The sequence below is a fragment of the Pipistrellus kuhlii genome, unplaced genomic scaffold, assembly GCF_014108245.1.
Source record: "Pipistrellus kuhlii isolate mPipKuh1 unplaced genomic scaffold, mPipKuh1.p scaffold_m20_p_18, whole genome shotgun sequence".
NCBI lineage: Eukaryota > Metazoa > Chordata > Mammalia > Chiroptera > Vespertilionidae > Pipistrellus > Pipistrellus kuhlii.
In genome coordinates, this window is record NW_023425493.1 from 23,094,879 (window position 1) to 23,119,849 (window position 24,971).

The 24,971-nt window shown below is 37.7% G+C and overlaps 1 protein-coding gene across 1 annotated transcript in view; it reads right to left on the reverse strand.

The window, feature by feature from the left end:
• Window positions 1-2,722: 2,722 nt before the first annotated feature.
• MROH9 (maestro heat like repeat family member 9) overlaps window positions 2,723-24,971 on the reverse strand; it is a 45,313-nt gene continuing 23,064 nt past the window's right edge. Inside the window, exons 8-21 of the mRNA XM_045583419.1 lie at window positions 23,641-23,768; window positions 22,650-22,799; window positions 21,736-21,890; window positions 20,698-20,863; window positions 19,450-19,592; window positions 18,335-18,514; window positions 16,697-16,817; window positions 14,126-14,263; window positions 12,092-12,268; window positions 10,322-10,474; window positions 10,125-10,238; window positions 9,443-9,545; window positions 5,058-5,120; window positions 2,723-3,168 (exon numbers count right to left, since the gene is read on the reverse strand). Coding sequence (XP_045439375.1) covers window positions 2,930-3,168; window positions 5,058-5,120; window positions 9,443-9,545; window positions 10,125-10,238; window positions 10,322-10,474; window positions 12,092-12,268; window positions 14,126-14,263; window positions 16,697-16,817; window positions 18,335-18,514; window positions 19,450-19,592; window positions 20,698-20,863; window positions 21,736-21,890; window positions 22,650-22,799; window positions 23,641-23,768 — 2,030 coding nt within the window. The 3' untranslated portion in view covers window positions 2,723-2,929. The remainder of the gene's footprint in view (window positions 3,169-5,057; window positions 5,121-9,442; window positions 9,546-10,124; window positions 10,239-10,321; window positions 10,475-12,091; window positions 12,269-14,125; window positions 14,264-16,696; window positions 16,818-18,334; window positions 18,515-19,449; window positions 19,593-20,697; window positions 20,864-21,735; window positions 21,891-22,649; window positions 22,800-23,640; window positions 23,769-24,971) is intronic.

Genomic DNA, 24,971 nt, shown 5'->3' on the forward strand with positions numbered 1-24,971 from the left:
GCAGGCAGCCATGTTGGTTCAATAAGTAGTTTCAGTTTACAGTGGTTTCAACATCGTAGGACCACTATCTATGTCCTCAGAGGGGAAGTCCCAGCTCTTCTCTAACTCTCTAAGCTTTTCAGGTTCAATAATCCCAGTTTCTTTCCTTTTTTTCTTCAGCTCTGTCTGGAGGTGGTAGTTCCTTCTATAGTTACCACTTCTGATATTTTGTGTTCTCTTCTGGTCTTTTAGTGTCTTTGATATCTTGCCAATAATTTTAAAAAATTAAAATATTTTTATTGCTTTTAGAGAGAAAGGAAGGGAGAGGGACAGATAGAAACATAAATAAGATGGAATCATCAGTTGGCTGCCTTCTGAATAACCCCTATTGGGTATTGAGCTGGCAACCTGGGCATGTGTCCTGACCAGGAATTGAACCAGTGACCTCTTAGTACATGGGATATGTTCAGTTCACTTAGCCACAATGACCAGGCTTGCCATATTTTCAGAGGCCTGTGCCATGAGGGAGCATGATCTGAAGTTTCTAGTTCCTGATTAGACATTGACTGATGCAGAAATTGGTGCAAGAAAGGGTCCACAGGAATAACACTCAAAAGAAATTTGGGAGTTGGTTTGGTCATGTCCTTTGACTTGAACGTAGTGCTGAATTCTTTGACAGTAATGAATCAGGAAGCAATAAACCACAGCATATTAACCACATTATTATCTATGTTTGATTTTGAGGAAGTATCTACTGAAGCAAGGGCCTTGGAGTACCCAGTGGCTGGGGCACTTACCCGTGTGACAATAATGATGTCCACAACACAACGTCAATGGGAGGGATAACTACTCCTGAGCGCACTGAAGCCCTTAGGAATGAAAAGGACAAACTCAAATTTTTAGACACTCAGTACAATTCACAGTCAGGAAGCCGGAGAGCTCCTGTTATGGACCTAAAAGCTTTTATTTCTTGTAGCTTCAGAGCGAATCTCTCTGAAAATCAGAACAAATTTTACTTTTGCATGTTTTAGTACTATAATGTAGACTGCATCCTCAGCTTCATCAAGCCTTTCAATGAAGTTGAGACTCTTGAATCCTTGAGCCACTCAGAGGCCCTCTTACAGTGAAGGCAACCCACCTACCATGACTGAGGGATGCTAAAGGTTCTGTAATAATCTCGCCCAGAGCTCTTGCTTTGCAAAAGGATGGTTATTCCCAAGATGTATCCCAACCCACCCTTTATGGCCATTGGATTCATAACCAGACAGACCTCAGCCTGCTTCAGGGGAACAAGTACAAAGTCTGATGCAGGAGGAAAGAATTTAGATTTAAGATAGGTTTTGAAGATGCTTGGATTTTAAGTAAGAAGATAATGATAAATATAGACATAGAGATGGGCTTATTCAGAGAACAAACTGTAAATCATACAATTAGTCAGGAACACGATTACAAGTGTTAAAGGGAAACAAACACAAGAGCCACACCCAAGTACTTAATTGAAGGGGCCTGGAAAATATATCTCAGATCTGTCCGTTGGGATTAAATTAGAGAAGCAGAACCAGGGATTTGACCATAAGCAATTGTGGGCACACCTTAACTGTGGTCTCTACAAAGCTGCCGTCTTCAAATCTGGTGCTGGAGCTTGAAGCCCACAGGGCAGAAAGTTGGGACAGGACAGGAAGAGAGGGTGGTGTCAACTGGGAGAGCAAGGGCAAGGTGGAACCATAAGCTTGGGACTATGTCAGTCTATCTCTGCTTCCAGCATCGATGAGGATGATGATATGGGTGTTAAATAGAAGACACTGGCCTCCTTTGCCAGCAGAGCTAAACCCACCTGACTCGAAAGTCAGAGGAAGAAGTTGATGGAGGCCCTGTGGGAAGGTGGGGCTCTGCGAGGGATCCCACAGAGAAATGAGAATACGCGTGAACGCCATGTTGACACATTACAAAGCTACAACACGGGAATCGACAGAGGAAAGAGGTTTTTCACCTCACAGAGTAGTTTCCTGTAGCTGGAGTGGTTTATTCTGGGTGGGAATACAGGAGTGGATGAGTGTAAAATGACCCTGGGCCTGTTAGTCAAGCAAGTTCACTTTAGTCATGAAGATCAACATTTGTATATCAGCTTTCTTACACAGTAGGAGTAGGTCAACATATTACACTGGATCCTGGTGGCAATAGGAAACAAGTATGATTGACAATCTAGTTTTCACTTCAAAAAGTTTAAAGCCATTAGCACAGCATAATGTTCTCTGTGGGTCTTGGCTCTTCCATTTAAAAACATTTTTTTTTCTTTTTTAATCACAGTTTCAGGTGCACCATCCAGTGATTAGACATTTATATGGTTTATGAAGTGGTCAACCTGATAAATTTAGTTCCCACCTTACCCACCTGTATCAACAATAAACTCTCCAGCTTCCCCCACAACTATTCTTGCTATTCCCCCACAACTTTTCAATGTCTCTACCTGTCATACATTTCCCTGCCCCTTTCCTCTTCCTTTGCAAGTTCCATAAGTAATCTTTGTAAATATTACTTATGCCAACATTCATCCTAGTAGGATGGAAATAAGCCAGATTGAGTATCACTAGACTATGGCCTTCCTGAAATGGGACCCTTCTAGGATCCCCACTGCCTAGCACAGTGTCTGGCCCTTGGAAGGTTTTCCATAGATGCTTATTGGTTGAATTAAGTTCCAAGAGCTTCTCATCAAACATTTGCTTGTAATATTTTTCAATTTTATTAGTTTGATGAATTAAGACTTTTGATCACTGTCAGATCTAGAGAGGCAACATATTTCTATATAGGAAGACAATTAAGAAGGAACAGTAAAATGGCTCCTAGGCCTTTTTTCCTTCAGAAAAGCATCTACAAATAGACTCCGGTTATTAAGAGGGAAAGGGAAAACCACCACTCTTGTGAATTGTTCTCCAAGGCACTGGCGAATGTCTCATTCTTCCACATTGTCGTCAATGATACATGTTTCTTTAACCTCATTGAAACTTGAAGGTGTGTAATAATTATAAAGAGGCTTCACTTTTTTGATGTAGATGAAGTTAAACAATCTTCGTAAGCTCTGTTTAATAACGGAGGAGGTCATTTTACGGGCTATTTCCTTGAAAAGTTCACAGCTTATTTTTGCCAAATCCCTGACCAGAGGGTCTTCATCCACAAGCACTCGTTCGACAGCTGTAATGGCAGAAGGGCCCTTAGTTCAAGGCATCTGTCTCAGAGTCTGAGAAGCTCTAACTCTGCACAGCCCCACCTTTCAGAGTTCTCCTCTATTTTCTCCTCCCCCACCCCCAATTTTTATTAATTTGACTGCTAGCAATCAGGAAGTTTTATCCAGACATAATTAAAAGAAAAATGGAAATATTCACTAAACATTTATGAAGTATCTATTCTGTGCTGAGCATTTTTCTATACAGCATAAACATATATTCACAAAGCGGTTCAAAATAGCTCAAAATAAAAAAGTTGCACTCAGTCTAAATGTTCTTCAATAGGGAACTACTTCAAAACTGGAATGTCATGGGCCCAGTTATTCCTTTGATTCCCCTACTAACCACCAACCTCCTGCCATTTCTGGCACTGTTATGTATGAATAAGTAAAAAAAAGTTATAAAACAGGGTTGTTTTGAAAATAACCATGTAGTAACTTAAATGTCTGGGATTATATATATAACTAGAGGCCTGATGCACAAAATTCTTGCAAGAGTAGGCCTTCCTTCCCCCAGCTGCCGGCACTGGCTTCCCTCTGGCAGCCGGACCTGGGCTTCCCTCCAGCTGCCAGACCTGGGCTTCCCTCCAGCTGCCAGACCTGGGCTTCCCTGCAGCCCCAGCTTCGTCTGGGAGGTCGTCCAGAAGGATGTTAGGTCTAATTAGCATATTATGCTTTTTATTATAGATGATAGGCTAATATCATTATTTTCAGGTCCTGGGTTTGTGGAAAGTTTTTCCTTTCTTTCTTAAAAAGAAATAGGGGAGCCCAGCCTGTATGGATCAGGGGTTGAGTGTCAACCTATGAACCAGGGGGTCGTGGTTTGCTTCCTGGTCAGAGCACATGCTCAGGTTGCAGGTTTGATCTCTAGTAGGGGGTGTGTAGGAGGCAGCTGATGAATGATTCTCTCTCAGCATTGATGTTTCTATATTTCTCTCCTCCCTTACTCTCTGAAATCAATAAAAAATATTTTAAATTATTAAAAAAAGAAACGGAGGGGAGGAGGGAAGGACATATTTAGGAAAAAAAGAGAGAAAAAAGTGTAGGAGAAAGAGAGAAAGAACAAAAAGGTTTGAAGAGATATAGAGAATTTACCAGGCAGTCAAGAAATAATGTAGTGAATAAATGAGTGAATACATGAATGAATGAAAAAGGAAGGAAGACAATGATGTGTCAATGTAGGTTCATCAGTTATATCAAATATACCATGTGGTGGAGGATTCTGATAATGGCATGGCTGCACATGTGTGGGTGCAGGAGATATAAGGGAAAATTATATATATTTCACTCAATTTTGCTGTAAATTTGAAACTGTTCTACCTTGTTTGTTATTCTGATCTCGGTTTGGGAAATAGAGGCTGAGAGAGAGAAAGAGATGCCAAAGATCCCAACATTTTGATAGAATAAATAATACCCTTCTTTAAGTTTCTCTTAAAGGTGCAGGTATACATTGCTCTTTTAAAATTGAATCCTCTGAGGGTAGGTCTTTGTTTTGTTTGCTGCTGTAACTCCAAAATAGAGCTGGGAAAATATCTGTTGGATGAATGAGTGAATCAGTTTTCAATTCTTTGTTATTCCTAAGAACTCTAGGGGGATAAGTTGAAAGAGAGAGAGAGAGAGAGAGAGAGAGAGAGAGAGAGAGAGAGAGAGAGAGAGAGAGAGAGAATGAATGAATATAATGAGAATGAGAATGAGAATGGGGAAAGGGATGCCCCTTAACCCAGTTCTTCCTTTGATTTCCCCCTTACCACCACCCTCCTCCCATCCCCGGCCTCTTTAGAGAACTCAAGTGACTAGAATCACAAATAGTGAATGTATTTAGACCTGTGCATGAAGATTTCATACCTTCAACACTTACCCTTCATAATGACTTCAATATCATCTCTGAGCAGTAAATGTCTACCCGATATTGCCAAGTATCCTATACACAAAATAAAACCCCAAAACACATTATGAAAATACATTCTCTGATGTTATCTAGCTATTATCATTGCCTTCTTCAAAGCAAAACATCTCTAGATTATCCTTGGGTCCTCTTTTAGTGCTCTCACATACTTATCAACAAGACTCTTTATTGAAAAATATGTATGTTTGTAAACATGCACATAAACTAATTGCACAGGTCAATGAATGATCACAAAGTGAAGATTTTTAGCTACGACCTAAATGGAACATGCCTAGCATCTCAGAAGCCTTCCTTATGCTCTTTCCCAATCTGCTCCTACCTTTTTTTGGGTCTATCTTTTCTTGTTCAACATTATTTGAGATTCATCCATGTTCTCTAATGGGGCAATAGTTCATTTATTTGCATTGCTAATGGCAGAGGTTGGCCGTTGAAGTTTTCTTGAAACAGAGCCACGCTCATGGGCTTGTATGTGTACATATCATCTCTGGCTGCTTTCACCCATACCAGTAGACTTGTGACATAGACAAGCCATTTTCAACCTTTTTCATCTCATAGCACACATAAACTAATTACTGAAATTCTACAGCATACTAAAAAATATATTTTTTGTCAATCTGATAAAAGAATAATTTTGATTCATTCACACCCAAAGGCTATTGTGTTGGCTGTTGTCATTTATTTTGACAATCTAAGAGAAAAGAGGTTGGCGCCCTCTATTAAATAGTTAGGTATTGCATATTTTAAAAATTCTCACAGCACAATGGTTGAAAAATCACTGACACAGATCATATGGCACTCTAAGCCTGAAATATGTACTAGTGATATTTCTTCCTTAAGAACTCAGCATTTTTAACCCATTCTGCTGGTCAATGTGTGTTCCAATTTTGGTCTATTATAAGTAATATTATTATGGGCATTTTTATATATGGATTTTGGTATTCATTTGTATGCATTGATGTTTGGTATCCAGCTGGGAGAGGACTTACTGACTGATGGATATGCTATGTTCACCTTTAATTGTTACTGCCAAACAGTGCAAAGCAGTTGTACTAAATTTTACTCCCCACATCAGTGTATGAACAATTCCATTGCGCCACTCTAACATTTGTTACCATTTGTTATTTTTTTTCCCTTTTAGTTATTCTAATGGGTTTGGTAGTAGTATTACATTGTGATTTTATTTCACTTTTTTTTTGTGATAATGCATAAGAGTTTTTTATATTTATTGGTAATTTGGATATTCTTTTGTTACATGCCCATTCAAATAAGCCTCTTTCCTGGTTTTATATAGTTGAAGACTTTCCTGGTTTTATATAGTTGACTATATTGTTCTTATTTGTAGGCATTTAAAAAAATTCTAGATACTAATTTTTTTTCATTGTTAAATAACTTAGGAATACTAGTATCTTCTTTTAACCTGTGGCTAAACTTTCACATTTATATTGTGTGTATTTTTTAATGAACATGCATCTTTAATTTTTACATAGTCCAATTTTTTTTTTGGGTCTGATAGGAAATTTTGGCTTGCCTCAAGAATATTATAATGATATTCTCCAGTATTTAATTCTAGAAGCTTTATGATTTTACCTTTCACACTTTTGGATTGTAGATCCAACTGGAATTATATGTCATATAGTACAAGCCAAGATTATTTTTTTGATGTACCTGTGCAATTGACTCAGCACAATTACGAGAAAAAACTATCTTTTCCTACTACTTTTCAGGGTCGCTGTATATGTATGGATCTATTTCTAGGCTTCCCATTCTGTTTCAATGTTCTTTCCATCTTTGCATGAGTAACAAATTGTCTACAATTCCGTAAGTTTATAATAAATCTTTATATATGGTGGGACTAGTAGCCCACATTTTTTCTTCAAGAGTATCTTGGCCTTTGACTTTTCTGCATACTTTTAGAATAGATCTGTCAAGATCTATGAAATTATTGGTTGGCATTTTTTATTTTCAGTTGTATAGAACTTGTTGGTTGGTATTTCTCAACAGGTGTGCAGTGGGGATTCTTGATGGGACAATTTGTGAGTAACATTGTCACAGTTATTACTGAATATTAAGCATATGTCCTTGTCCTTTAAATACATTCATGAGCATTAAATGCAACCTGGAAGCAAACTGGAAAGGGAGCTGGTGGTGGTGGTGGCGGCGGTTTGACCATAAAGGTCAGCCTGCAGAGGCCCAGAGAAAAGCAAGAATTGGTGGAGACCTACTGCATGTCTTTTTGCAATAGGTTAGCCATTCATTCTTGAGTTGACTGAATTCCATCCTTTAATTATTTATTCAAGAAAGATTCATGGCAATGCTTTATCCTGAGTTTTTGTGTTTTCTGAAAGTGTTTTCCTGTTATATTCATAGTTGGGTATAATTTTTCAGTCACAGTTTTTTTCCTCTTAGGATTTTGTAGGCATACTCTACTGTATTTAAGAGGTTAAAACTGAAACAGAGAAATCAGATACCAGATTTTTTAAAAACTTACAGGTGACTTTTTATTGCTTAAATTCTCAAATAATTCTTTAAATCTGAAGTTCCATAACTTTATAAGGAAATGTCTTACTGACGCATTCTGTATAAAATATTTATTAAAAAATTATTTACCATCTCAGTATATTTAATCAAGTCTATTTTATTTCTTAAATTACATCTTTGATTACTTTTTTTCTGTTCTCATTGTTTAATTAATTAATAATTTATGCCTGTGTGCATCTCTTTTATGAATCTTTCATATCTAATACTAATTGCTCCTTAATTTTTCAAACTGTTTCTTACTGGTTTTCATTTCATTTGATAGTGTTTCTCAACACTGTACTCCTTATCCCTTACTGGGTTTTCAACAAATATGTATTTTCTCTTATGCTGGTTGCACTGCAGGTTTGTTTTTTTTGTGTGATGGTTATATGTATTTTTCTTACACATGCTTCCTATGCTTTGATCCCACTATGCCATCATATATTGACTTTGTGCTTTTATCTATACTTTAGATCTTTATTTCAAAAAGTTTTTAAGATTCTTAAAGATTTAAAAAATGCATATTTTTATTGATTTCAGAGAGGAAGGGAGATGGAAAGAGAGAGATAGAAACATCAATGATGAGAGAGAATCATCATTCTCCTCCTAAATGCTGCCTCCTAAATGCTTCCTACTGGGAATTGAGCCCACAACCCAGGCATGTGCCATGCTCCAGAATCGAACTGTGACCTCCTGGTTCATAGGTTGATACTTAACCACTGAGCCATACCAGCTGGGCATGTAGATTTTTATCATGATTTTCATCTGCTCTGTAGAAACATTTTATAAAATTTGCTTCTCATCTTTCTTTCCTCTCCTTCCCTCTCCTTCCTACCTGGAAATACCTCTGTAGAAAAATAATGCCATTTCTTTTTTAAAAAATTAATTATTTTTTGATCTTGCAATAGTTATATACAGAGGAAAATGCCAGGGTACAATTCAGAATAGAAGGAATTCTTTTTGGTTTGAAATTAAGTTCTTGTGACACCAGGTTGTGTGTGTGTGTGTGTGTGTGTGTGTGTGTGTGTGTGTGTGTATGTGTTCCTTTCCTCCTCTCTCATTAGCACAGATCATGAGCTCTAGTAGCTGGTCATAATTATTCAGTTTGTCTTTAATGTTAACTGTTGGTCTCCTTTCTACAACAACAATGTAACTGTGCATTTTCTGATTCCTCATTGTCCTGCTATTCCTTGGTATCAAGTAGGGTTAAGTGAAAATCCTATTACCAAGTTAGGAACTCACTTCGTGTCATTCCAAATAAAGCATTGTCAATTTGAATCTTCATGGTGAGAATCTAGTGGGGAAAAACCTCTTTGGTCAGGTTTGTCCAAGATTGAAAGCTTTCGTTATCTTCTCTTAGAATCTTCCTGTACTGCCCCCAACCCTACCTTTTTTTTTTTTTAAATATATATATATATATATATATATATATATATATATATATACACACACACTTTGATAGCTCTTCCTCTTCTGATAGAGTATGGTTATTGATGCCCAATTTTTCTTTAAAAAAATATATGTTATTGATTTTTAAGCAGTGAAGGGGATTAATGAGCAGTGGCATGCCATCTGTTAAATTTTGAAATCATCCTTCTTGAATACACTTCATATAGTAATTTAATTACACAGCTATACTCACTGTCTAGTATAAAATATAACTTTATGCTATTCATACGTATTGACCTCTATTCATCATAGACACAATCATGATGGGTCCTATCCATCATAAGCAAAAAAATTTTATAATTTTTTTCAAGGAAGACTTCTAGCTATATCTTTTAAGACAAATGGGGAAATGAGAATTGAAATTTATTTACCTATTAAAATAACGGCTGCTCTCCTCAGGTATGCTCGGGAGCTCCTCAGGAATCCTAAGCTATCAGATAGCAAATCTGTAATGTAGCTCCCATGAGAAATAAACTGAGAATAAAAAAGGGGGAGGGAATCACTCTCAGTTGTTGAAAAAGTACATTTGTTCCCTTTCAGAGAGGCTTCCAGAGAAAATAACCTAATTGCTTATATCAAATAAGGACCAGTTTAAAACCTGAGATTTTGTGTATGAACCTTTCTGTTTGCAGATATCATTCAGCTAATTGTATGATTCTCAACCCCCACCCCCCCTTCAACCCCAGTGTTTCCAGCCTTTGTTTAGCATGCTTCCATCTGTCACTGCAGTTCATGCTGGTATCAGGAAACCAGCTCATTAGGCAGTGACAAGATATTTCTACTTTTTTTTTGGTGATCTGAAAAGATGTTCCTACCCACCCAAAGATCCATGTAGCTGGGTTGGAGGAACAAGGACTAAAGAGCATCAATGTTGAGAAAGAGGAAGGGGAAAATGTTAATTTTCTCTGGACATAAGACCTAGCTGTTACCAGCCATTTTTTTCGCCTTCCTTCTCCAAGATTCACTCTTGTCCCCAACACATTTCCATTATTTTGAAGATTCTTTCATGTTCTTTCTATAATGTGTGGTAGGAAACACCAAAGGACCACTTACGATATTGTTGCAGACGTTGAGCACCACCAGCTCAAATCTGTAATGCTCAATGGACCGTGGAAATTTTGACCATTTTAATTGGAAGGCACAGATTGTCAGTGTATGTTTACATGCCTGTGAAGTAGGAAGCGGTCAATGAGCATCTCTTTGTTCAAGGCCCATCTCTGCAGAACTAAGGACAAGGTGGCAGGACTTACCATCACGACTCTTGTCTCTATATCCTCCAGAAACAGGATCAAAGGCACCAGGGATTCAAGAACCACGGCATTCAACATCCATGTGTACTGGCTCATGTCTTCGAGCAGTTCACCAAAGTGCCGGATGGCCATGCTCCGAATGCCTGCATCATTCTGTGATTTGTGCACAGAAAAGATGCATCTGAGGATATTTCTAGAGCTTCTTTCTTTAAACAGTGTGACATATACACTTATATCTATTTATACATGTATATGTATATATATACTACATAAGTATGTATTTTACATATGTATATATATGTACACATACCTATATGAAATCATTATAAGTAGGAAAGAGCTTTGAAATGCCCTGGTACTTGTTGAAACCCCATTTTTATCCCATATAGGTTAAACATAGGGTAATGGATTGGATAAGAAAACAAGACCCATATATCTGTTGTCTACAAGAAACTCACCTCAAAGAAAAAGACACACACAGACTGAGGGCAAAGGGATGGAAAAAGATTTTCTAGGCAAATGGAAATGAAAAGAAATCTGGAGTAGCAATGCTTATATTTGACAAATTAGATCTCAAAGTGAAGGACATAACAAGATATAAGGAAGGCCACTTCATAATACTAAAGGGAGCAATCCAACAAGAAGAAATAACTCTGGTAAACATATATGCAACCAATACAGGAGCACCCAAATACATAAAAAACACCTGAAGGATATCAAGGAGATTCACAGCAATGCAATCATAGTAGGAGACTTTAATACCCCATTGGACAAATCATCTAAACAAAAAATCAACAAAGAAACATCAATCTTAAATGACTCATTAGACCAGTTGGAATTAATTGACATCTTCAGAATATTTCACCCCAAAGCCATAGAATATACATTCTTCTCAAGTGCACATGAGTCATTTTTAAAGATAGATTATATATTGGAACATAGGCAAAGTCTCTTCAAATTCAAGAAGATAGAAATCATATCAAGCATCTTCTCAGATCACAGTGGCATAAAACTGGAAATCTGAGTAATTAAGAATATAAAATTTGGTAAGATAAATTACTGTGAAATAATTATTTGGTTCACAAATAAATCATTCCAAAAACCTTTAAAAATAAATAGATTCCATCCAGTAATAAAGATAAATTGAAAAATAAATTTCCTCATGACATACCAAAGTGTTCTGGATTATTAAAATAAATTACTGTCATCCAACTTGTCTGGAACACATTTAACATACAAAATGAGGATTTTCAAAATATATAACTTTTTGATGAGGTACTTTTTAAAAGTTTTATATGATGATAAGAAACCCAGTTAGGGCATTACACATAATTTCTAATTCCTATAAGACACCTACTACACTCTCTTTTACAATTGGGACCCTGAAACACTGAGACTGAATCACCTGCTTCAGATTTCACAGCTAGTAAGAGACAGAGCAGGATCTGAACCCAGGAAATCCAGGTCCAGGGTTAACCAATATTTAACCACTTAGCTACAATTTCTTTTTCTTCCAAAGACAAGGCTATTCTTTAATTCTCCCTTTTTATGGGTAGACTTTTCCAGGTTTTCATAGTATAATTACAAAAAAATATATACCTAACTAATAACTTACCTAACTAATATTGTTATCTCAAAAAGAAATATTGGCTCAGCACAAAATGACTAGCTTCTGTTGACTTACTCTGGGATATAACATCATTGCCTCAGCTGGGACTTCAGCTGAACTATAAAACCTAGTGATCTCACACATCTTACTGTGTAACTCACATGATCCATCAGAGGGCAGTAGCTGGTAGCAATTCTGGTACACAAAGACGAGTAGATCACCTTGTCCAGCTTGTTTAAAAGTCTCCGAAGGGTAAATAAGGCCCGAATTACAACAGTATTGTCTTTGGAAAAGAAGGCATCCAGGATGGATAACACTAAGCTGCAGACACTTTCTATCTACATATGAAAGGAGGAAAATGGTGGGATTTGGGAAGCAGAAGGAGACTTGAGCTAGCATTTGGTATGCACATGTCTACATTTGGGCAGCATGTGGCAATATGCTGGAGCTGGCTCACAGGAGTCAGTGGTCAAAATTTTTGTGAGCTGATCATTAGAAATCACTACTAAAAATTAAATTTAGAAACAAAAACAATGGCAATAAATACTCAAAACATTATTTCCTATTTATTTTACTACATTTTACTCTTATATGCCCTTGATGTTATTTACATGTATTATATCTGTATGATGTACTATGACGCACCTATTCCCAACTCTGTGTTTAATGATGTTTCTTTGATAGCTTGAAGTCAGTCATGGTGGGAATATTTAAACCAGGGAAATTGGTCTTATTTCCATTGAGCTGATTGTTAAACATTTACCAACATGCTACTGGCAGCATGCCCTCGAAACTAGGTGATGATGCCTTGTTTGGACACGAGAACCACTGAGGTCCTGTGCTAGGTCATGGGAGTCAGTTGAAGATCAGAAACAATCAGAATTTAAGGCAAGATAAAACATGAACAGGAGACACCAAAGGAAAAAAAGAAAGGCTGGAAAGAAAAGTAAAAGAAATAAATACTATTTGCCAAAATAATAGCCAAAGGCTGCTGTGTATGGCAGGAAAGTTGAGTCTTTACCAATAGATAGTGTATGAAACCTCAGTCCAGTAATTTCACTCTCCTAAATAACCTTGACACCGAATTTCCCCTCATGTGTTCATAACACTGAGAAGAGTGCTAGACAAGGCAATAACTAACTTTCTGTTCATTAAAAGAATGTACATTGATTTGTATGACTTATTTAAAGCAAATAGACCTTGGCTAATTTCACTTTAAATGCGAAATTGTTGCCCTCTGACTGGCTTAAGTTTTTAGAGATTATGTTTAATAGACAAACAAGGATTTGTTATTAAATATATTATTAAACCATCAGTGATTTATAGAATAGCTATGCGCTCAGCACTGTGCAAAGTACCTTGAAATTTACAAGGAATTACAAAACAGGGGTACACTTAGGTTCAAACTTCCTGGAAGGTAAGATGTAGTGATATGACTCAGCAGCAATAATATAGGGCAGTGTCAGAATCACCTGGAGGACTTTTGAAAACACAAATGGGTGGGATCCAGCCCCAGTATTTCTGATTCCATAGGCCTGACCCAGCACCTGACACATTGCATTTCTTTTTAAAAATTATTATTTAAAATATTACATATGCCTCCCTTTTTCCCCCATTGACTCCTTCCTGACCACTCCAACCCCCACGTTGCATTTTTTTTTAAAGTTTCTAGGACATGCTGATGCTACTGGTTCAGAATTATATGTGGAGAAGCACAGATATAAAATATTGTATAAGCAAGTGCACATAGCTGGTGTGGCTCGGAAATTTAAGGCTGCTAAAGATCAGAACAGTCAATGGAATTGGACTAGAACTGACCATTGAAAAAGAAAAATGTGACCATGTATAGGTGACGGAGGAAAGTGTTATCATCATTGGAAGAAAAAGCTTGAGGGAGTGCTGGGAGATGCTGATTAACATGCATGCACATGTATATGTTGGAAAGGAAGTTAGCATGTGTGACTTAATTTAGAGTGTAAGAAGAGTGTAAGAAGAGCTGCTAAATTCTGAGTGCTATGAATGATTTTCTGGGGAAAATATGAATTAGGTGATAAAGCCACTAAATTGACTTACCACATTCCTTCCAGTCAACCCAGATCCCTTAGTGATAAAGCATCAGTACGGATATTGAGCAATATTAAGTCTCAGACTGTGACCTGGATGGTGCTGGGGACACAAATCACACACACATATACCTGGTTGATCACTGGTGCCATGGAGGCTATTTTCTGCAGGCTCAGTTTGCTAACTGCGGGATTGGAGTCATTGACCCAGTTCCTGAAGAGGACCAGAAATTCTTCTGGGAATGGGTCCCTGAAGAATCTGTTTAGAAGCTGAAAGAAAACAGCTATTACGTTCCTAAGAAGAGTAAAGGCCAATGCGCAATTTTAGTTTCAGGCATAAAAATCAAGGCATTTTCAGTAACACTGGAACACAAGTCACACTCAAACTCCGAATACTTATACATATTTCTGTGGTGCATCACCCCACAGCAACTGCAAAAGGCATACTTTTCCCTTTACAATTAGTAACTCATTGGTGGAGTGATAATTTGGTATCATGTGAATACTGTGTTCTCCAGTAACTTTTCACTTAATGGTTTTAAAATTATTAATGATTTTTTCTTCACTTGTTCATTTATTATATTGAGACTTGCAAATAGTGATTTTTTTTATGTTTAGCATTTTTTTCTACATTTATTGATCTCTTTCTCCCCACCACCCCACCTCCCTAGCCCAGCTTTCCAGTTTTGAGTATTACCAAGGACTTATGCATTAAAATGTTTTCAACATATTTCAGTTATTTGCAGTTAATATTTCTTTTGATACTCAAATTTGGACAGTAGGACCCCTACACGTTGACTCTTAAGTTCTTTTGATACGCTCCATCTCCCTTTGAGCACTTCTTTACTTGTGGAAAAATGAGATGTCCCAGGTTCATCTTATATTTTCTTGCCCCCTGAAATTATCCATTTCTTTAAGGAGACAGGGTTCTTGGCAGTGAGTAATGGTATTGAGACACCATTAGAAATGGGTACTAGAGTGCACTAATTGTTATTGGTATATTATGTCTTCTGGGTCTTTCTTTACTTGAATTAGGAAATACATTTTTTTAACTTGTAAGTTCATTTTGACAGTGCTGATATATTAAATTCAAATATAACACAATTTATGTTAACTTTTTATGGTTTTATGTTTCCTTCATCTTTCTCTTACCTGGAAAACCTTGGTGCATAATAATACTAATATGTGTAATTATTTGCTTTTTGCTTTATAATGCATACCATAGCTTTAAAATTATATCAACATATATGTATTAATTTACCTTCTGAATAAAAGTATTGTAAAAAAATATTTTTGTCCTTAAAATATATCTCAATAAGGATGTATAGTCAAGCACTATGTTCTAAAGTTACTTGATATCCTTCACAAATTTGTGTGTGAGAGGAAGAGAAAGAGAGAGGAGAATCATACAATTCATTGAGAAAATACTAAGGTCATAATAGGTAAATAGACAAAGAAGAAATGAGATTATTCACAAAATGGAACTTTAAAAACCAAGGTGAAAACACATGATTCAAGAAAAAAAAATAATGCTTTAAACAGAAGTAAATAATATTATCCTCATTTTTCATGCATTAGGATCATGTAAATCAATTAAAATATTATTAGAATTACTGTAAGAGCTGAATTCAAGAAATTAGTTTAATTGTCCTGAACATTCAGCAACAATGAGCTTGAGAATCTAAATTAAAAAGCCACACTAACAACTTAAAATAATATAAGCTAACTTAATTCCAAAATAAATATATAAAATTTATATGAAAATGACAAAATATTCAAGAAAAAATATTATAAAAATATCAACTTTTCCTAAGAAGCTCATAGCATTAATGTAATTATAGTATTTTCAGAAAAAGTTTATTTTTCTTCAAACCTAGCAAAGTTTTTTAAAATTTAACTAGAAGAACAAATATATAGGAAAGACAGAAGTTTTGAAGAGTTGAGGAGAATAGGGTTTGCTAGATATTAACATTTATGCAAATGGCCATAATTCAATAGTGTGATGCTTCCACAAGAATGAAAATAAGTGGAACCCGGGAGAGTCACTTGAGACAGACTCTAGAATGTGTGCTTGTATATATGTGTGTATGTATATGAAATAATAAAGTTAATGAAAGTAATATCACTAGTGAGTAGTGAATTTAATGCATACTAATTAAATATTGCTTGGTTAGATAGTTAGTTATCTAGGAAAACTAAAGTTAGATCCAAAAGGATTTCCTCAATTTGTTTGACTCTAGTATGGCATTACAATTTATGATGTAATATTTATATACAAAGTAATAGAGTTCTACATCTTCATTTCACCCAGTTGTTTGGCCCATTCTCAACCCTGCCCTAGAAAGCCTAAAGTATTATTTAGGTCCCAGTTGTTACCTACTAACTTTAGTAAATTAAATTATCCCTCCATATACTTCAACAAGCATGCAAAGATATATGAATGGTATTTCAAAAATAATTAGTGTTTGTGCAAATCTCCAGGAAATAACAAAAGCCAATTCCTGGAGCAGGCTGAGGGTTCAACTCTCACATATTCCAAATCTGTCTCTACCTTACCCCCTGTCAACCTCAGACATCTGTCATTGTCTTAATTTGTGGTAAAATAAATATTCAGAGAGAGAGATAAAGGTCGGCATGTTGGTAAGTTTGGGTAAGAAAAGGGAATAAGAACCCAGTTGTTCACAGTCTCCTAATAAAACTCACCTCAGTAAGGAAAATTATTGTGATCACACCCTCCTCTGTTCTTCTAGGACCTTCTACTGAGAGCTTGTAGAGATAACATAGGGTCTCTGGAAATTGCGGAAAGTTATGTTCAGCGAGAGTTCTGTAAAGACGAGGCACTGAATTAGCAAAGAAGATAAGAATACCTTCTGCATCTGTAAATGATAATGGCGGTAAAGATAGAATTAGTATCTTTATATTTTGTACCACCCAGATAACAAGAAAGATATTCTCTGATACTCCCTAATCCATGGTAAACAGCAGCCCCAGTATGAATTCTGCACAGACCAAGGGAAAGGATATATGGATATATACCCGGGTCACTGAAAACATCTCAACACCACTGTTCTTTCCCGTCTCTCATCCTGTGCCGCAGAACAGAATGCCCTATATCATGGCAACCTCCCATCAGTGCCAGACCAAAGGTAGAGAAAATAAATACCTTGGCAATTTCAGATGGCCATCCAGGCCCCCCTTTGGTCATAGACCAAATCCTTCCTTTAAATGATGTAAGAGAGGAGAGAGTTGATGCTATCCTGCGTTATTCTGGAGAAGAGGTGGTGAGCCCTAACTCACTAAGCCATTCTTCATGACACACTTGGACACTGAGTAGGCTCACAGCTGCCCTGACATCCTGGTGGGGATCAGACAGGACACACAGGATTGGGAAGGATGAGGTGGCACAGATTCCATTTGAAGGCTCCAGGTTGGGGCTCTACTCCAGTGCTTCTGGACATAAATGTGTGCACAGATCATCCAGGGAATCTTGCTGAAATGCAGATTCTGATTCAGTAGATCTGCATGGGAGTCTGTATTTGTATGTCACAGGTGTTGCTGTGGCTGCCGGTCTGTGGACCACACTTTGGGAGTACGAAGATCTCAGATTACTAAGGACAGTGACTCTTAACTGGGGGCCATTTGCAGGGTGTAGATGAACTACACTTTAACAAAACTAGATGTGTTTCTGAAACCCATGTGCAAATAAGAGCACTAGGAGCCCAGAGACCATTTGGAATGTACTTTCTGGGGCAGTCACAACTTTACATGGTCTGTTATGTTGTCAAGATTATGTATCCTGATTCTTGATCAGCAAATCTGACCCTTATAATCAGAATCTTGCTATTTACTAACAGGCTACTTAGGGGGGGGGAGGGGGGAAGAAAAGGAATCTTTCTAGGAAAAGAAAAACAAAAGTCCTCTTTCATTATACTTTCCCAAATTTATTTGTCTCATTGAGCATGGGTTTGATCAAACCCCTTTCAAGAGGGAGCACAGCAATTACTAACTGATGCCTACAGAGCAGGAAACAGTGAACAGTCCAGGAAAGAAAAATCAGATTCAGCTCTAGTTGTCCATATCAGAAGGAGAAACCTGTCCTGCGGAGAGAGGGAAATTAGGAATCTATATCACTGGGTACAAGGGCAGGAAAGGAAAAACTATTCCAAAATATAAGCCTCTCCAATTAAGTGAAGAAGTAAAAATCATATGGCAGTTCAGATCATCAGAAGAGATTTGGAAGTTAGAGTGGGTATTGATTATGTTCCCGCATGGCTTCACTGAAGAAAGATGGAGAAGGTGGGACAGACCCCAGGGACCCGTACAAATAGAGCCCGTTCTTACTTGGCAACGAGGTAGATCCCGTGGAGGTGAAACAGAACCTGGGAGACCTGTTTCCAGAAATTCTTTCTCTTCAGAGAAAGATCCACCTGCTGCAGTCCGGAGCAATTCAGTAGCACTCTTAGGGCGTCCCGGGCATAGCTAGGGCCCAGGAGGAGAGAAAAGTCATGACTTGACTGTGGCCTTCACATAACCAAGTAACCTGGCTTTTCATTGCATCTTGGGCAGGATCCTGGTTTGGGGAAAGGGGGTATTTGAAAGTAAGGAGACTGCTAAATGCTATTTCTCTCTCCTGATTAACTGTACATGGGGTGTGGGTTTCTGCTGAAGTTGTAGCATGTACAACCTAGGATTGACCCTGGAGCAGCTTATTTGTTTATTCACTTTTGAACAGCTTATTAGCAAAAGATGTTAAATGATGTGATATCTTGCTCAAGGTGTCTGTTGATTTTCTTCCTTGGATGCTTTACATAAGTAGACCTATTCTCATGTACCTGATATGTATGCTTGAAAGACAGAGTAAATTAAATATCTGAATGGGACTGATAGACCATGATATTAGAGTTCTGCCTGGCCTACAGTCCATACAAGATAAGGGCAAATAGTGGACAGTTGGGTCCATCCAGATTTTCCCAGAGAGCAGCAGAGCTAACTGTACTCTCTTGGGTAAAAGGGAAGAGTTGAACCTCACCCAACATGGATATGAGTGGCTGCTATCACAAGCCCACATACCACAGAGAACACTTGTGCACATTATCTAACATGTATGACAGCCCTGAGAGCGCCCTATCAGAGAGTATAGGGCGGAGTGGGAACAGGTTGCTCCCTGTGCTCTCTCTGAGTGGTGGCCTCTCATCGTGACAGAAATAAGCCACGTTCTGTGGAAGTGGTTCTTTATACACAGCACTCACACTCAGAAAAGGTTCTGGCTAACTTCTAGGTACTCAGGAGTTACTTTGCTGAAGGCATTTTACCCTTTAGAGGTGGGAAAACATAATAAATGAATAAACTGCCCACAGGATTATAAAGACTCCACTTGAACCCGAGGGGGTAGCTCTCATTCAAGCTCTCATGGAAGTGAGCTCTCATTCAATCTGAAGTAACCACTGCCGGCTCACAAAAAATGGTCGTCCGAATCCAGTTGTATGTTGCTGCTAAAGCAGAGTTGAAACATGAGGGCCATCAAGAGCTGAGGAAAGAACTGGGCTACTGCTTTCTTGTAAGAGCCAACGGGCAACAATGTGCACAGGGCCTGGGACGCCTGCAAGGGAAGGAGACAGTGCCAAGGATGTCATCATGTCCCTCTAAACATAGTCAGCCTTAATGAGGACAGGGGCAGGGACTTGGCAAACCCATCCCCACCTCCTTGATGGAAGCCTGAAGTATGCACGTGTTCCTTCATCCAATAGCAGCTGCTAAACCCATTTTGTGCCAACCATTCCATGGCAGTGAGCTCCCAAAGCACTATGGGCAATCCCCCCCCATGCCACCAGATCAGCAGGAAACAAGCTGGTCCCTAAGGAGAGCATACATCCCAAGGGCCCCTTCCTCTGTGGACATGAAGACTAGTCCTACCAATGATCTTGTCCTCCCTGTGCTTAAACAATCCAGGACAATGAGATAGTAAGAGAGGTGGGCCAGGACACTAACAAATTGTTCGGCCCACTGACCGACCACATCAGAGAAACACATCTCACAACCTCACGTTAGTGAAGCACTCTCCATTATTCTCTATATCTCTGTAAGACTCAAATTTATTCCCAGGAATGATGGTTTTGGTCCTTGGGAGATGTATAATGATGGACATAAATGAGATTAGGTCTCCTTTAAGATACTTATAGAAGTGTGTATGATCAGCTGGTGGCTACCTCTCTGAAACCATTTTCCAAGCTGTCATCCTTGCTCAATTCTGTCCCAACTGTTTGTCCTCCTTGCCTTCAGTGATATACCAGTGAGTTCCCATCACTATAGAACTTTCCTTCTTTTCTCTGTCTACATCTCTGTTGCCCACATACCGCAAAGATAACTCCCTCAACTCATTCAGATGTCACCTCAGCAGAGAAGCCCTCCCTGGACAACTTACCTAAACCTTCCCTGTCCCTCTCTTTTCATCACAGTACTTTGTATCTCTTCTAAGATTCCTATCATTTGACACATGACATATTTTTTGTTTCATCTTTGTGTATCTCACCTGAACATAAAGCTTCATGAACAGAAAGTAGCACATAGTAGGCACTCAATAAATATGTGTTGGATGAATGAATGAGTGAATGAATGAATGAGAGCAGGACTGTGAAAGGAAGTATGACTGAACCTGAGGGTAGATGGGAATTTTCACTAGGAAAAAGTAACACTCATCTATTTACCGCCACAGGCATCATATTATTGGAATCCAGAGAGGAACGTCTTCTTTCCAAGCTGATGTCCTGTATTTCCCCAGGCTTTCCTTTCAGTATCAACAAGATTGTCTTCAGCACGTAGGGGGCCACGCTGGACTCGTTCCCAGCTGCATGCCACATCAGTATCAAAGTGCTGCCAACACAACCCACTGTATAATGAGAATCATAAGTGGTTCATTTCCTACTTAATGCTGGGACATGAATCAGGAGAATGGTCTTGGGTTTACTTTTTTTTTTTTTTTTTAAAGCAAAAAAGACTCTGTAGACCAATCTAGAACAAGCTAATATTCCCATTTTCAAATGATCCTCTGGAATCACTTGTCTTTGGAAACAGAGGAAGAATTTCAGTAATAAAAATACTGTTGACATGAAATAAATAAAATATAATATGCAAAGCCTGCAAGTTCATTTCCTGTTTAAATATCTGTTTAGTTCAATGTGAAGCACTAGTCAGCTTTTTGTCCCCAATACTGTTCCTCCCACCTTGTGATCTAGTTTGTCCAGAAATAACAGAATATTTAAAAACTGAGATGGAAATACAAATTAACATATAAATAAATACACTAATTGGCAAAAACAAATTAGGTAAAAACTAAATAAAAAGTATATAAATGAAAAGATTAGAAAATTCAATATAAAGTTAAAAACAATTCATTTAATGGCTAGGAGGAATGAGCCATTTTGCCAAATGCCACACATTTAATTAGTGATATGGATGTGTCTAGAACCCAGGTCTCTCAACCTCCAGGCCTCTAGCTCCTTTCCCTACATACCTGGACACTCTTCAAAATTATTATTGCTATTGTTCATTTTAAAAACTGTTGCGTACCTCTGTGCTAGGGTATTCTTGGTATCTTGTCAATCCATGCTAGGTTCTGAATGCTATTGCTTAGTCTCTTTGCATTGAAGTTCCTATATGAGGGACTGGTCTCCCAGAACATGTCCAGATATGTCTGACTCAGGACACTGTGAGCAAACCCTGTGGAAGGGGTGAGGGAATCTTACTTGTCTGCTGGGACTGGGTAGTCCATAAGCTGAAAGATGACCTTCTTCGGCGAAGTACGCGTCAATAAAGTGATGACCCGCAACATAGTGTGCCTCATAATGTGAGAAGAATTCCCAGACAGTTGCTGATAAATAGTATGCACAATCTTAGATACCTGGAAAAGTCATTTCACAGGTCAAGAGGACTCTCCTGGGCCCTAATCCCCAAGAGCATTTGTTGGACTGAAGAATTCGCTCCTTCTCAGAATAACCAAGTCAGCAATAAACACATAAATACTACTGGGGTGCATATTTATGTGCATGATCACATAATGACAAATATGTATTCGCATGAGGAATAAACATTCCTGTGCATTTATCAATAGTGGGAAAATACTTATTTTTTTTAAAAAGTTTATTTTGGGAGTATAGATTACTTTATTATATTAAGACATATAAGCTCAATATAGAAGACATATAATTCACATATTTTAAGAAGAAAGTCAAAATGTGAAACAGAATAATAATCGAACTATATACTTCAAATTTATTTTGACAAAATAGAAAAATCTACATATCAAGCTCTACAAATTAGGTAGCAGCCCTACAGCAGAATGAGGGACCTTAAAAACTTTCCTTAATGGTGATTTGAATTACAGTTGTATTATTTTATTGTTATTAATGTTTTTTTTTAAAGTTTGAAGCAAATACAGGAAAATATTATGATTTGGTGTGATTGGAGGGTGAACTGTTCGTTACATTATTTTCTAAGATTTTCTGTATGCTTGAAATATTTCAGAAAAAGAGCTTCATTTAGTGACATAATGATGCAGTGGCAAGGACTATATATGCAAAGAAGTAGATACAAAACAAAGGCAGCAGGAGCATTTTAGAGGATAAGTTCTGGCTCCCCTGCTCATTGTCAAGGATCTTACCATGGTAACCTTTTTGGCGTGGGATTCTAGAGTCAGTCTTAGTAAGGAGGCCGCCTCCTTTGCCATTACAGGATCAGGTGCAATGAGTCTCATAAAGAGAATCCACACAAAATCAGTCAGCAAGGTTGGCGTTAGGGTTTGTCCTATACTCTGAAATAAAAAAAAAAGAGAGATCCATGACCTCAGGCCTTACGTACATCAATGTAACCCCAGATATCATGAGAAAACTCCAGGGCTAGGCAGGGTCTCATGACTTTTGGGGGTCTAGGCACTTTTACTTTTGCTGTTGTGGGCCTCTTCCTCCATTACAAAACGTTAAAAATTATAATTAACAATGGTGTTGGTATTGAGATGACTATAAATCAAGCTAAATTATACTTATTCTTTTCCTTAATTTTTAAAGCAATTAAAAGATTTTCATCTGGGTAAGTCAGCTCTGAGGGCAGGCCAGGGAGAAATGGAAAACCATGGCATTCCAATTAAAAGGAAATGTAAAATATTGATTTTACCCCAATTCAACTACTCACATATTAGAAATCATTGTGAAGCTCTTCAGCTTTGGAAATGATTTTGCTCAGATAAGAAGCAAGCATAATTAGTAGGAGATTTAGAAGAGGGTGGGGTAGGAAAGGATGTGGATTTTTCTCTTCCCCAGAGAAGGATCAAGGAGCAAGAATGGGAAAAAAAGCCCATATATTCGTAACTGAGGTACAAAAAAACAATTAAACAATCTCCTTTTAAAGTTACAGGAATATCCATGGACCATGAAATGTGAATAAAATTACATGATAATACATTTCTCAGTTAAGAAAGATGAACGAACCATATTTTCTCCTTTTGTGTACTGTATGTGTGTATATATATTTATTCTGTATATTCCATATATATAAAATTAAAAAATATTAAAATTTAACTTTTGTCAAAATAAGTTGTCACACAAAAAAAATACACATGAAACAAAAGTCATAAGATGAAGCAGGGGTTAAGTTACCCGAGCGATTTTAGTTTTGTCTCCTCGCAAGATGTCAGGGAGGTAGTCTATATCCAAGACTGAAGTCGGCAGCCAATTGTGATTTCCAGACTTATCACACTTTGTAACTCTACTTCCTGCAGTATTCCCTGAGTAAAAGAAAGAGCTTAAGCTTTTTTTTTTTTTTTTTTTTTAAACTTTATTTCACCATTGGTTCCTTCTACAACATTGCGTTTTCCAATTTCCTCTTTCTGCTTAATTCTGGAGCTCTGGTTTTCTGACTATTGACCACCTAGTCACATAAACTATTATGACTACACTGACCCAGAATTCATAAAGTATTTAAGAGAGACTTCTATAAAATGTGAATGAAGAACATAGATCATGTTAACAGGTTGGCCAGATGTCGATACGTTTAGATATCAGATGCATTGTTCGGGGCACTTGAAAAGCTACTGGGGGCCGAAACCGGTTTGGCTCAGTGGATAGAGCATCGGCCTGGGGACTGAAAGATCCCAGGTTCGATTCCTGTCAAGGGCATGTACCTTAGTTGCAGGCACATCCCCGGTGAGGGGTGTGCAAGAGGCAGCTGATTGATGATTCTCTCTCATCAATGTTTCTAACTCTCTATCCCTCTCTCTTCCTCTCTGTGAAAAACTAATAAAATATATATTAAAAAAAAAGAAGAAGAAAAAAAGAAAAGCTATTGGGGAATCTGTTGTTGGAAGAGCAGACTCGGAGGCATTCTGCCAGGGCTGGGCGACTGTGTTGCAGGAAAGTCAGAGCGCTCAACCAAAGCCTCAATTGTCTTTAATTCTACTGCAGGTGGGTTTTTTTTTAATGACTTCATTTGTCAACAGATTTATAGAGAGTTAATTGACATACAAAATATTTAAAGTCTACAATTTGATAAGTTTTTATGTATGTGTATATACATGAAAACATTACCACAGTAAAGCAAAACAGGTCATAATCATTGCCTCCAAAAGTTCCCTTGTGCCCTTTTGTAACCCCTCACATCTGCTGCCTGGACCCACCCCCTGATCCAAAGTCAACTGTTGATCTGCTTTCTATTCTAATTTTATGTAAGTGGACTCATCTAGCATGTACTCTTTTATTGTTTGGCACCTTTCACTTGGCACAATTATTTGTGATTCATCCCTGCTGTTGCATATATCAATAGTTCACTTCTTTTCACTGAATGCTATTCCATTGTATGTAAATACTGTCATCTGTTTATCTGCTCACCTGCTGATTGATGGACATTTGGGTTGTTTCTAGTTTTTGGCTATTACAAATTTGGGTTGTTTCTAGTTTTTGGCTATTCCACATTCATGTGGAAGTCTTTATAT